Raw genomic sequence first — 14,435 nt, forward strand, 5'->3', positions numbered from 1 at the left:
GCTGCCTCATTACTGCTAGGTGGAGGTAGACATCCAGGTTCTCATTTGACCTCTGCTGACACTCAAAGAAGGGGACCTCCTCATTACTACTGGGCAGGGATAGGAGTTCTGGCTACCCACATGGTGTCCATTGACACCATGGTGGCAGTGGTTTCATTACCACTTGATGACAGTCAAAAGTCCTGATTGTCTGCTCTTCTGACAGCCTCCCAGTGGGGAAGGAGAGGGTATCCTCATTACTAGCATGCAGGGGACTGGATGCTACGTAGTAATAAAATCTGAATGCTGGCACAAATGAACATCTGGTCAGTGGCCACTGCATCATGATATCTCAGGAAGGTTTTGGCAGCTCTGCAGTTCCTACAAGGCACATCTCTTTTGGTTAGTGACAATCAGGGCATTAACAGTTCTTTCCAGAGAGCTGGCCCTGATTCTTTAATTAGCTGCAATTCTGAGCTCAACAGTTATTCCTTCTGCCCAGGTACCTACTACTCTGAAAGGATCTGGCCACATCCATAGTGTTATATGTCTCTAGTTTACCCTCTTATTCTCCACACTGAAGGCCCATCTGCAATATGAGAGACTCTCCACTGTGAGAGTCATGTATAGTGGAATTTCCTCCATCTCCTCCCTTTCATAGTTGAGTTTATCCCCATCAACTGGCTTTTCCAGTTCCTTTAAAAATTATTTTCCCTGTATATTCAGACCTATTCCTTATTTCCCTATCACTCTCTTGGTCATTGGCTCCTCCTCCACTTACCTCAAGTCAGCGTTATTCTACTTTTCACACTTTCTGATATCAGATCCTTATCTTAGTAACACTTAGATACTTTAATAGCTATCTCATATAGGAAACATGACACATGGATGAGAACAGCCTTACTCTGAATATTCAGAGAGCAAAGAGGGAATGCTGGACATGAGTGAGTGGAACTCAGATTTGTAGGTCAGTTGTTGAGTCAGTATTCCAAGTAGCAGGGATTTAGAGGTAGTGCTCTTTGAATATGGAGTTAGAATGCCTTGAGGACTAATTTGGAAGATGTGCTTGCCCTCATAATTATGTGCTGAACTATAGAGAGGCAAGGTATGCTCTGATGTTTTAGTGAAGAATTAAAGACACTAAACAAATCATTACTTGATTGCCATTGTCTATGTCCCCACCACCCCATAAATGCTATATTTGTTTAATTTGATAAAGCATCAAGCAGGCCACCAAGGAATAGTTATTAAGTCCAATTTTAAAAACATGATCCTATTTGGAAAGGAAAGAATGAAGAAAAGAAGGAAATGAAAGGAAGGGAGAGGAAGGGAAGGAGCTTGTATAACCTTAGTGCTGTCCACCTGCACCTTTGGTCTTTCCCTGACTAGGCACATGGTAGGATCCCACTTCCTGACCCATTTGAGGTCTGGCACGTAATTGGCCTATAACATATGACAGATGAAGAATGCCACTTTCTGGTAGCCTAACTTAAGAGCTAAGGTGTGATTCTTTTAGCTATGGCAAGCAGAACTGCTCCAGATGGGTGAGGCTGCATCCCTGACTGAGAGCAAATCAAGCGTGGCTCCCTGCCAACCCAGCAAGGACATTCTATTCTGTGTGAGCAAGAAGTAAATCTTTATAGCTTTAAATGATAAAAAGCAGGAGTTGTGTGTTATTATAATATAATGTAGCCTGTCCTGAATGATTGAAAATAGCAGGAGTATGTCTTTAGCAGTGGGAATATACATGACTTTTCTTTTTTCTTTCTTGTCTTTCTCTATTTCCTAGTTTTTCTAAAATTTTTTTTAAATCTATTTTTGACTTTTCTAGAATGGGTATTATTTTTGTTATAAGGGAATAACCTCATAAATAAATTAGGGATAAATTTTATGATTTGTGTATGTTTATAATTTGAAGTGGTGTTGCATTTTTACTGACAGATGCATGAAGTGTACAGAAATTAACACCGTGTTCTTGAACCTAGGGTACATTTTAGCATGTACTCCTTAGTCATGAACAACTCTGACAGTGTTACACTGTCATTGAATCCTGGCCTACCATCTAGAGATGGGGCTCCTCCAGCCCCTAAAAAATGCACTTCCATGAGGGTAGTGAGCCCCTTGGGGTCTTAGGAGACATTTCCCCTTTATCTGTGGTTTGCCTCCTCTGTATCTGTCGTTTGCTAATGAGGCAGTGAGGTAGGCAGGCAACACCACCAACAATGATAGGCATTGCTTATCAGAGGATTGTGTTTGCTATTTTTCCTTCCTCCATCTTTCCCTTGTCTCTCTCTCACACACACACACACACACACACACACACACACACACACACACATACACTTTTATTAATACCGTGGGCAGGGTCATTTGAGAATACCAGAACATTTGCATGTTGTCTTTATTAGAAAGGAGGACTTTTCGTTTGAATGTTTTAGAGAGACCTGGAGAAAAGAGATCTAGTTTCTACTCTGGCCCAAACCCAGACCTCTGAGGCACAGGATTTTACATGCATGTATTTGCACATAGTTGCTGGCTGACCTGGATGAGATCAATAAAATCCCACGCCTTCAAGCTGGCAGACTTGAACCCAGGGCCAACCTAGAGAGAATGGACTGGGTCTCAGGCTGGTGTTTTTTCTTTGAACCTCCTCTGGCTCAAAGAGAAGACAGTTTTGATGTCTTTGATGACTGAGTTTCCATGGACTAAAACTAAGAGTCTCTAGACATTTTTAAAAGGCTAATATTTTCTTTGAGATTTTGCCTACTGCCTCCAGAGTATTATTCACAGTTTTCTTCTACTTTACTAACCTAAAAATGTATAACACAACAGGCTCTCAGTAGAAATAAAAATCCTCTTATTGGACCTATTGAAAAAAGATAGTAAAGCCCTGGTTTTACAGATAAACCCTTTATAGTCCTCACCTCTTCTTCTGTAGTCCTTCAGAACCCATGCTTAGTGTGGGATAATGAGTTATATTTCTGAGTAACAAGTTCAAAAGGACCAAAAAGAGCGAGGTTAATGTTTAGCACTGATGCTAAGGAAAAACTTTGGGGAATGATCTTTTTTAAATTTTTTTTAAAGCACCAAAGAATGTTTAGTTCCCAAATTACCTAAAAGAGAAAAGACAGCCTTATTAAGAACTTTTACATATTTAAAATCAGATTTAGAATAGTGAGAGATTATGACACATGTACAAATTCGTATAAAAAGCCTCTCTACCTTTACCTGGTGGTTTCATTACATTTTTAATTATAAAATAAATTAAATAAAAAATAGATACCCTCCAAAACAAAGACTTTTAATCAAATCATCTGATTTATCTTCAAAATATGCAATTCCTTTGTATTCCCTAAAATGTCTAGGTAGAGGCAAAAATAATTTTTAAGTTTTTAAAAATGCCAACCCTTATGTACACAGTTCAGTTACTTACATTGGGATCTGGGTCTCGGTGTGGAAGATGCCTGGGGATCTTGCAGACTCACAGGGCTCTGAAAAAAAGTTAATAACCCTCTTGCCTTGTTACTAAAAAAGACCCAGGCAAGGCATTTCATACACCCTCAGGGATCAACCTGCTGCCTGAACCGTTAGCTCAGTTCCGTAGGCTCCTTCTGCTTTCATCTCCTCTTGCTTACATTTTACAAAGATGTTTGTTGCAATGAAATTGATTGGCAGCACACTTGGCAATTCAAATCGAATTGGTTGTTCCTCCTTTTTTAATTCCATTAACCAAGATGAACGCAATGCAATCTGTGGGAGCCCTACATCAAGAACTCAGGTCCTGGTGCTGTGGGACTAGCTCGGACTTCATGGTCAAGGACCCTTATTTTGTAGATCTAACAAGCATGGAGAACAGCTTCTCAGTTTTTCTGAAAGATATGCTTGTGCCCTGATCTGGATTCTAAAATTGGAAGCATTTGGAAGTTGCTCTCATTTCCTGATATATACAAAATATATTGATCTGTAGAAGAGGAGGCCCGTATTTCCTCAGTGAAGGGAATCAACCAGCCCATCCATCAACAAGTAACTCTTCCCTGGGCCCTACTGTGAGGAAGCTAGCTCTGGAATTTGTGGAAACGTTGCCAGCAAATGCTGTCAGACGTTGGTGGATTCCAGAGAGCTCCAGCTCTTCAGATCCTTTGAAATCATTTTCCAGTCCCTTCCTACGCCCAGAAAGTTCAGCTGTTGCCTTGATAATGCCAGCAGAGAGGGTTGTAGCTGGCGAGCAGAGAATGAGGGTAGAAGAGGGAGTATATGCTCAGGGCTTGTAGGAACTGAAGCTTTGGTTGCCCGACACGTGGAAGAATTCGGACTCCCTGACTATCTGGGTCACACACCCTCCTGAGCCACGTCAGAGGTCATATCATTTTGACTTGGGAAAGACGGAGTTGGCACCTACCTATGCAAAATTTTTAAGTTATGGAGTCAAAGGGGAGGAAGGAGGCAAGGGGAATAGAGGAAATGTTAGCAACCAGGAAGCATACACGTGTGCTTGCTTGTTTTCTTACCATTAGCTAGTGCTTCCGTCATAAGAAATAGGTTGTTCCCGGGGTTGAGGTCCTGCTGGCCCAGTCCAATCTGGAACGTGTGCTAATTGGTATGCATTTCTCTCTTTCCGCCCCAGGACAGCTTTCCTGCCCGCTTCGGAGGAGTTCATTTTGTCAACCAACCCTGGTACATTCATGCCCTGTACACGCTCATCAAGCCATTCCTTAAAGACAAGACCAGGAAGCGGGTAATGCAAACAAACACCCAACGGGGGGGATGCTGAGGGGCAATTACCGGACCCTCCTCCCAATCTCTCTGGATCCCTTCTCTCTCTTTCTCTCTCCTTCTCTCCTTATTTTGCACTGTGGGTTTTCTGCTTTTCTGTAATCCCTGAGCCTCAGCTGGAGTTTGCAAATGGCCTGGATTTAATCAATAATTTAGTAGAACTGGGTTATTTTCAGAGTCCCAGTGACAAACCAAAGGAAACTTTGAAGGCATGCAAATACCAGATGCCCATTTTACTGTAAGTGCTCGAGGGAGGTATGGGGTCAAGCAGCTTCCCGTTCATGGCATATTTTAATAGCTAGCATTTTGTCCTGCAAATGTATTATCGTGATGAAGAATGTTTACCATTCGTTTTTCTTCCCCACGGCTCTTGGGTCATCGCTGCCAGCTCCATCACCTTTGGAGGCTGGGAAAACATTCTTCACGAGAAATAATAATGCTTTTAGGAAGAAGGCTTTTAAAGTCTTAATTGCATCAGCTGATGACATTCGGGAGGCTAGCACCTTCCATCAGAGCCGGGGTTTTTCATGGCATTCTGATGAGCCGAGAGACTGAACACTGTCCACCACTCACTCTGAATCTCAGTTTCCTCATTTAGAAAGACGGGGAGACTAACGTCCAGATCATCAAGCTGTTGGGTAATTTAAAAAGGCAGCATATGAAAGCAGGTAGCGTAATGCCACTCATGCGGTACAAACTCAGTGACTCTTATTCTCTTTACCACTTAGCTTCCTTTCTTTCAAATTTTCTGATTTCAGTTACCTTCTGGGTCAGGTGCACTACCTCTCAAGGGAATCTGACCAGGGTCATTCTTTTTTTTTCTAATTTATTTGTTTATCTATCATTTTATTTATTTATTTGTCAGAGAGAGACAGAGCACAAGCAGGGGGAGTGACAGGCAGAGGCAGAAGCAGGCTACCTGCTCAGCAGGGAGCCCGATGCGGGACTCCATCCCAGGACCCCAGGATCATGACTTGAGCCAAAGGCAGACACTTAACCAACTGAGCCACCAGGTGCCCCTGACCAGAGTCATTTTTAACAGCACCTTACATATGCCCCTACACCCGGGGGACCCCATGCTGGGGAAGAGTCTGAGTATGCAGGGGGGAATGATGATGTGAGCCCCCCCCCACCTACCCACATACACACTCTGCAGTGTCCCTAAATCCTAAACCTCAGATGCTTCCAGATCCTTAGGAAACATTGCAGCAGGGTATGGGACGGGTAATTCTCCTGTCCCCAAACAAGGGTGGGACTAAGAACTAGAACTCACCAGCCTAAGAAGGCAGAGACATTTGGAAGCATTTTGCAATCTGTCGAAGGCTCAGGACAGTGCTAAGGACAGAGAAGTGTTCTAGACTGTTCCCAATATGTTCCCAGTGGCTGCATCTTCTACTCAGAAAGGAGCTAGTGGAATTCCTCCCACAAAGTAATTGACACTTGCTGCTGTCCGGTAGAAAGGAGTTTCTGGAGCTCTGGACACAGAACAGAATCTGATAGGTAAAGAGTCCAGGCTCTTATCTGTTGAGTTCTTCCATAGCACTCCAGGAGACAGGGCCAGTTTCCACAGCATCGCTTATCCTTTAAGAACTGGAGATGTTGGCTGTTCGTGGGAACGCAAGCTGGTACAGCCACTCTGGAAAACAATATGGAGGTTCCTCAAAAAGTTAAGAATAGAACTACCCTATGACCCAATAATTGCACTACTAGGTATTTATCCAAAGTCTACAAAAATACTGATTTGAAGGGACACATGCATCCCAATGTTTATAGCAGCATTATTAACCATAGCTAAATTATGGAGAGAGCCCAAATGTCCATTGACTGATGAATGGATAAAGAAGATATGGTATCTATACGTAATGGAACATTACTCAGCCATGAAAAAGAATGAAATCTCGCCATTTGCAATGAAGTAGCTGGAGCTAGAGTGTATTATGCTAAGCTAAATAAGTCAACCAGAGAAAGACAAATACTGTATGATTTCACTCTTATGTGGAATTTAAAAAAACAAAACAGTTGAACACAGGGGGAAAAAAGAGAGAGGCAAACCATGAAATAGACTCTTAACTATAGAGAACAAACTGAGGGTTGTAGGAGAGGCAGTGGGTGGGGGATGGGCTAAATGGGTGATGGGTATTATTAAGGAGGGCACTTGTTGGGATGAGCACTAGGGTGTTATATGTAAGTGATGAATCCTAAATTCTACTCCTGAAACTAGTATTACACTACATGTTAACTAACTGGAATTAAAATTAAAAACTTGAAACAGAAAAAATGAATATCACAAATAAAATTGATAGTACAAAAATTCTTTAAAAAAAAAAGAACTGGAGGTATTGGGTGGGTGGGTACAAATATTTGCTCTAAACACCAGGGCTAATATTTATTTCCAGGTTTTCCATGTCTCAAACACTATAGTTCCTCTTCAGAGGTGTTTTGCAAAGGCCAGAACACGTGGATTTCCTCAAAAGCAATAATTCTTATTAAAATTGAGATCCAATGTCAGAAAATGTACATTGTTTTCTGAAGTGCTACAGTGTTCTTCTGAAGAATGTTAGCACTTAGCTTCTTGTTCCTTTCCTTTTTAAATGATGCCATTACATCATAAGTTAAAATCAATAAAACAGAATAATGTAGCAAGTATATGCCTCTATTACATAATGTTATAATATAGTCTATAGTATATAGCAAAATTGATAATTTTATGGTATATTATTATTCTATATTTCAGTGTTTTATTTTATTATGATTTTTTAAAGATTTTATTTATTTGTTTGAGAGAAAGAGAGAGCATGCATGCGCAAACATGAACAGTGGAGGGGGGGCAGAGGGAGAGGGAGAATGTGGGACTTGAATCCAGGACCCTGGGATCCTGGCCTGAGCTGAAGGCAGGCACCTAACCTGGTGAGCCACCCAGGTGCCACTATTTTTAAGTATTTTAAAAGTCCCATTTACATTGCATAGTGGTAGCTGTCGTGTGTGTGTGTGTGTGTGTGTGTACACTTCTGTGTGTATAATCGGTGGTCCTACACATGGGTATAACTTCTGTGACATGAAGAAGTGTGGGAACTGATATCATTCCACAGATGGACTTTAAATAGACTTTCAGAAGTCAGTTCCTAAATTGTAGGAAATGGTCATTCTTGACTTATGGCTTAATCACTTTGTAGATTTGTCTGAAAATAATTGTAATTTGGGGATGTTTTATCCCCTGCTTGGCCAGTTTCCATCACCATCCATTACATGTTTAGAAGATGCAGACTTATTTGGGGTGTTAGCCCTCCGTCCAGACAAATGGAAGATGGCTGTAAAGATATCTGTAAGTTCTAAGGCCACAGTTTTCAGTTCCACTGACTAGTGAATGGGGTTTTACCTTATGCCCACATCACCCTGGGATCTGTGAATGTATTAAAAGAGTAAGAAAACACTATCCCTTTTCCTGAGTATTCTTCTCTTCCTGTGGGCAAGCAAAACATAAATGAACAAGTCAGAAAAAATGGAAGTCAGCAAATAATAGTTAATTGGGGGCAGCAAGGAGGAGAACCAGAGTGAACAGGTGTCTCTGGGACAGACTGAGGAAGAGGCTGCCGCTTGGCAAAGGCCTGGAAGGGACAGGGAGATGGAGAGGCTACAGAGGGCAGAAAGCCCTTGGGGGGGGGGGTTGAAGGATGTGGGGATGCCCGTGAAGCATGATTGGGGGTTTGCATGGCTTACATCGCTACCCCTTGGATCAGCAGGGATAATTAGGAGATTACTGGATGTGTAAATTTGGGCCATGGCCAAATAATACCCAATTTGTTCATAAACTTCATTTTTAAGGACTATTAATTCAGCCCCTTTTCTGAGCAATAAATTAACATTTTATGAAGATTAAGCTGCAGACACAAAATTGAATGCCTCTTTAAACACCATGATCACCAGCAGTGCATCCAATTTGTCATTGCTAAATTTCGTATTAAGTTAAATAGCTGCTCGTATGTTTTGGATTTTTTGTTGATAATTATTTTTTCCTTTCCAGATTTTCCTGCATGGAAACAATTTAAACAGCCTTCACCAGCTAATCCACCCAGAATTTTTGCCCTCTGAATTTGGAGGAACCCTTCCTCCTTATGACATGGGAACTTGGGCCCGGACGTTACTTGGTCCAGACTACAGTGATGAAAATGACTATACTCACACTTCCTACAATGCAATGCACGTGAAACACACATCCTCCAATCTGGAGAGAGAATGCTCACCCAAGCCGATGAAGAGGTAAGACCTGCATTATCAGGGCCTCCCAGTCAGAGGTCAACAGCATTTTTGATTTGGGCCTATTGCGGGTTAAGTAATTGAGGACCTTTATGGGCACAGAACTTGGCTAAAATAAATTGCAATACATTCTCAGCTGATTTCAATAGAATTGAAAGCAAATGGGGCTTGGCTGGCCCAGAAATCGAGTTGTCCCTGTTGTATTAAAGAAACAGTTAAAGGCTGGACCTTGATCATGTCATGAATACAGTGCTCATCCCTAGGGAGTCTGAGTTAACACACAGAGAATGAAATGTTGGGCCTTTGAGATGCCCTGGATTGAAAAAGCAACCTGCCAGAAAGCATTCCTATCATCCATGCATTTAGAACAATTTATTGAGCATTTACTTGCCTATAGACACTGATGGGCCCTGGGAACATATATATGAATAAGACATCAAAAGAACAGAGAAGTGTGGCCCAGGAAAATCTGTCCAGTAATACTTTTGTCAACATGTTTATAAAGCGGGTGACACTGGAGCTAGGCTCTGAAGAATGAAAATCAGCAATCCAGGCTTAAAAAGGAGGAGAAGGCATTTTAGGCAGAGGGGACAGACAAAGGGATGGGCTATTCTGGTGTGGCCAACAGTTGCACAAAGGGTGCGGGGTGGGAGTGGACATGGAATGACATTCTAAAGATTGTTGCATCTGGGTGATGAAATATATTGCATACTGAATTTAATGGATTGCCATGAAAGAGGGATTTTTAATATCGATGTGTAAATAATATATGGGTGCTTTCTCATTGTAAAAATTAAAACCTTATTTTTAAGGCTATAATCCCCTTCAACCACTATCCCCAATCTCAACCCCAATTCCTCCCAAAGGTAACCACGGTTATGAGACTAGGGTGGACCCTTCCATTCCATTTCCATATATTACATGCATCTATCGACAGAAAATATCGAATATTGTGTATTAGTTTGCTAGGACTGGTGCAACCATGTACCACAGACTGGGTGGCTTAAACAACAGAAATGTGTTTTCTCACAATCCTGGAGGCTCAAATTCCAAGATCAAGGTGTTGGCAGGGTTGGTGTCTTATGAGACCTTGCTCCTTGGCTTGTAGATGCCTGCCTTCTCCCTGTGTCTTCACATAGACTTCCCTCTGTGTGTCTGTACCCTAATCTCTTTCTTTTTTTTTTTTTTTTAAGATTTTATTTATTTAACAGAGAGAGACAGCCAGAGAGGGAACACAAGCGGGGGGAGTGGGAGAGGAAGAAGCAGGCTCCCAGTGGAAGAGCCTGACGTGGGGCTCGATCCCAGAATGCTGGGATCACGCCCTGAGCCGAAGGCAGCCGCTTAACGACTGCGCCACCCAGGCGCCCCCCTAATCTCTTTCTATAATACCAGTCATGTTGGATTAGGACCTACCCTAAAGACGTTGTTTTACCCTAATTACTTCTTTTAAAGTCTGTATCTTCAAATACAGTCACATTTGGAGGTATTGGGGGTTGGGACTTCAACATATGAATTTGGGGGACAGGGCACAGTTTATCCCATAACTCGTTATATACATCCTTCTATGCCAGTAAATGTAGACACATCTCATGCTTTTAATGCTGCGTGGTATTCCAACAGATGATTATGTCACAGCGTAGCTGTTTCCTTCTTGATGGGCGTTTAGCTTATTTCTGAGTTTTTTCTCTAGTCCGAATGAAGAGACTCGGTGAAAGTCCTTGATATGCCTTCCTTTGTTCTCACAGGAAGTTCCTCAGGTAAACTTGGAGCCCTGTAGTCGCTGGGTCAGAGGGTGTGTGCATCTTAAATTTAGCCCACACTGCCTAGTAGCCCTCCAAAATGACCGCTTGGATGGATACTCCCACCAGCATGTGTGAGAATGTCCTTCCCCAGACTCTTGAAAAGTACTTGATATTATCAAACTTTAATTCTAATCATCATTGTGATGGCAGGACAATTCTGTGTCATTTTTGTTTTCATTTGTGTCCCCTCACCAGACATAATTAGGCAGAGAAATGACTCTGGTTTTTATGAAGATCATGGAATTCACAGGGAAATGTAGACTAAAAGCCATCAGAAGGTGGATGAAGGCCATAGCTAATACTGAAGCAATGAAGACTGGCTATAGTCTGGAGGAATTTGGAGAGGGAGAAGAGTCACTGTTAGCAGCTCCTTTGGATAACTGGGCTTACACTGATGTCCTGAAGCAAGAGAGAGTGTCCAGGAGGAGATCTCCACATTTCCTGCTCAGCTGGGAATATTGCATTCACATGTCTGGTAAAGCCTCTTTACTGAGAATGGAGAGATCTGGAAATTCATTTTTTCCCCAGGTTAGCAGCTGACATTCCCTGAAAAGTGTTGGTCATGGGCTTGAGAGGCTGGCTTTTGTCTCTACTGTGAAGGGACAGACCTTACTGGTATAGGTAAGATTGTCTCGCCCAGGTTCTGACTGACTCTCAGTCCAAGCTCCAGCACACTAATGATAATAATGTAACAACTCACCCTACTGACACTGCTTGGAGTCCTTTATCTGCATTAACTCTCTAAATGCTCACCATAACTGTATGAGAAAGGTATGATCATTTTTCCTATTTCACAAGTGAGGAAACTGAGACACAGAGAGGTTAAGCAACTCCTCAAGGTCACACAACTAGTAAATGGCCAAGCTAGGATTCAGAGCTGGGCAGCCTGGCTCCACACTCTGCGTTCCTGTCCTCTGTAAAATATGGCACACTGTCCACTTTTCTTCATACTTTCTACCCTCACCTCTAATGCCAGTCTTCTCTCTCCAATCCCTCCATGGGTAGGAACATTGACCCTTCCTGCGGTTTGTCCCTACCTTATCTCTATAGAATTAGATAAAGTCATCATACCTTCATATTTGTAGGAATGTCCAAAGTCCAGAGGCATAAAATAGGAATCTGCCATTCTTTCTCCAGATGATCAGTTACAGACTTACATCTCTTTTGGGTGATTAGAGATGTCCTGACTCCAAGTTCTGCCTCTGAGTTGACATTGAAGATCAGAGGAGGTGATGGCCTCCATTATGAAACGGTGAATTCTGGAGACTAAAGTCTTTGTATAACATTTATTCACTTCACGCTCTCTTCAAGAATCGAACTCAATGTCCAACACATAATAGACACACAACAGACACCCTGTGCATGCTTGCTGCATATGAATGAATTAATGTTGAATGAGCTGCTATCCTCCAAAACCCACCGTTGGTACAGCTGTCCAACTGCTCCAACCAAACCGTCAGCTCCCAGAAGGAGAGACCTGATTTCTCCTGTATTTCATGGATCCCAACTTATAGTATCTTACAGCCTAGTAAGGGAGATGAGGTTTGCCCACAAATAACTCTAATATAGTGCAGAATGGGAGAGGTAATATAAAGGAGATGTAAAAACCTGCTTCAATGTTCTAAGGAAGCATTCACTAATTTTAACAAGGAAGACTCTTAGAGAAGACCTCTTGGACAAAGGCAGGTTTTGGGAAAGGTAAGATATTGAAGTTAAAATGCATGACTGGGGTGCCTGGGTAGCACAGTCGTTAAGCGTCTGCCTTCGGCTCAGGGCGTGATCCCGGCGTTCCGGGATCGAGTCCCACATCGGGCTCCTCCGCTGGGAGCCTGCTTCTTCCTCTCCCACTCCCCCTGCTTGTGTTCCTCTCTCGCTGGCTGTCTCTCTGTCAAATAAATAAATAAAATCTTTAAAAAAAATAAAAAAATAAAATAAAATGCATGACTATGCCAGAGAAACTAGTAATTGTGTACACATCTCATTACCTACCAAGGCCATCAAGGTATCGTGCTCATTCTTGCTTTCATTGCTGGTAGCATCCTTGGGTCATTGCTTGGGGATTTTATTTATTTATTTATTTATTTATTTTGGGGAGTAGGGGCAGAGGGAGAGAGAAACTCCAGCAGACTCTGTGCTCAGCGCAGAGCCCTATGCAAGGCTCAGTCTCATGACCCTGAGATCGTGAACTGAGCTGAAACCAAGAGTGGGTCACTAACTGAGTGTGCCACCAAGGTGTGCCCCATTTCCTGGGGATTTTAAGCAGCAGGAGGATGGGCAGTGAGGAGATTGGTACCCGCAGTGATGCAGCAAAGAGGGACTATCCCAGCTGTGGGACTGTGCTGTCAGGTGCTTCATTGATGGAGGTCGGTGTTGACTGAGAAAATACAGGGACAGAACAGCCACCATTCATAGCATCTCTGAACCTTCAGAACCCATAGGAGCATGAGGAAATGGAAAACAGAATTGGAGATCTTAAAGGTAATCTCTTCTGGGGCGCCTGGGTGGCACAGTGGTTGAGCGTCTGCCTTCGGCTCAGGGCGTGATTCCGGCGTTGCGGGATCGAGGCCCACATCAGGCTCCTCTGCTATGAGCCTGCTTCTTCCTCTCCCACTCCCCCTGCTTGTGTTCCCTCTCTCGCTGGCTGTCTCTGTCTCTGTCAAATAAATAAATAAATAAAATCTTTGAAAAAAAATAAATAAAGGTAATCTCTTCCAGCTTCCCACACGATGTGGTGTCTGTCCTCCAGCCCAGGCTGTCAGCCAGCCTCAGCGTGCATTGCCCAGAGATGGGGAGGCAAGTAACTGGGCGTGTGCCCTGTAGCATGGCTTTAGGAAGTACCTCCTTGGTCTGAGCCAGATGACCTAGCTTGGCCCTGTGGGATAATGTTTTAACTTCCAATGGGTAGACACTGCCTAGAGTCCCAATCCCTGCCACCATAATTCCCACCAGTCTTCAAGTCCATTTGGAGTCAAATGGGCTTTTGTGGACTGTACGTGGAACCTAGCCACTATTTATAATGTGGCCTCTGAGTTCCAAGTGGCTCAGAACAATGCTTTCTGACATGTGTAGAGTAAAACCCAAGATGTATAACATTCTCAGTGGATTAGTGGTTCTAACAAGCTCTTTTCTTCTTCCAGATAAATTTGATTCAACCCTTAAGCAGAAAAACTTTAAAAAAAATTATTAGTTTAGCACGCGGGTGGCTCAGTCAGTTAAGCGTCTGCCTTTGACTCAGGTCATGATCCCAGGGTCCTGGGATTGAGCCCCACATAGGGCTCTCTGCTCGTGGGGAGCCTGCTTCTCCCTCTCCTCCCCACTTGTACTCTCTCTCTCTCTCTCAAATAAATAAATAAAATCTTAAATAAATAAAATCTTTAAAAAATTATCAGCTTAGATGGAAAATTTTCTCAACAGATTATTTCAATATTGATCTATTCTTTAATAAAATGATGCTTTTATGGGCTTTTGAATGTGTGGCATTCTCTGCTTCAATACTAAGTGACCCCAAGGTATTGTATTTTTACCTTCTTGTTTCTGTTTTTTATTTTACAATTTACTCTATTTCCTTGCTCCCGGGCCATCAGCTGTCACTTTCTGTTCCTGGAACTTTGTATGTCAGAAGCACTC

General features: G+C 42.6%; 1 protein-coding gene across 1 annotated transcript in view; it reads left to right on the forward strand.

Annotated features, from left to right (window-relative positions):
* Positions 1-14,435, forward strand: part of CLVS1 (clavesin 1) — a 165,806-nt gene that overhangs the window by 122,119 nt on the left and 29,252 nt on the right. Inside the window, exons 3-4 of the mRNA XM_008706729.2 lie at positions 4,604-4,714; positions 8,774-9,009. Of these exons, the coding sequence (XP_008704951.1) occupies positions 4,604-4,714; positions 8,774-9,009 (347 nt within the window). The remainder of the gene's footprint in view (positions 1-4,603; positions 4,715-8,773; positions 9,010-14,435) is intronic.

Source organism: Ursus maritimus, unplaced genomic scaffold (assembly GCF_017311325.1).
Source record: "Ursus maritimus isolate PB19 unplaced genomic scaffold, ASM1731132v1 scaffold_9, whole genome shotgun sequence".
Classification (NCBI taxonomy): Eukaryota; Metazoa; Chordata; class Mammalia; order Carnivora; family Ursidae; genus Ursus; species Ursus maritimus.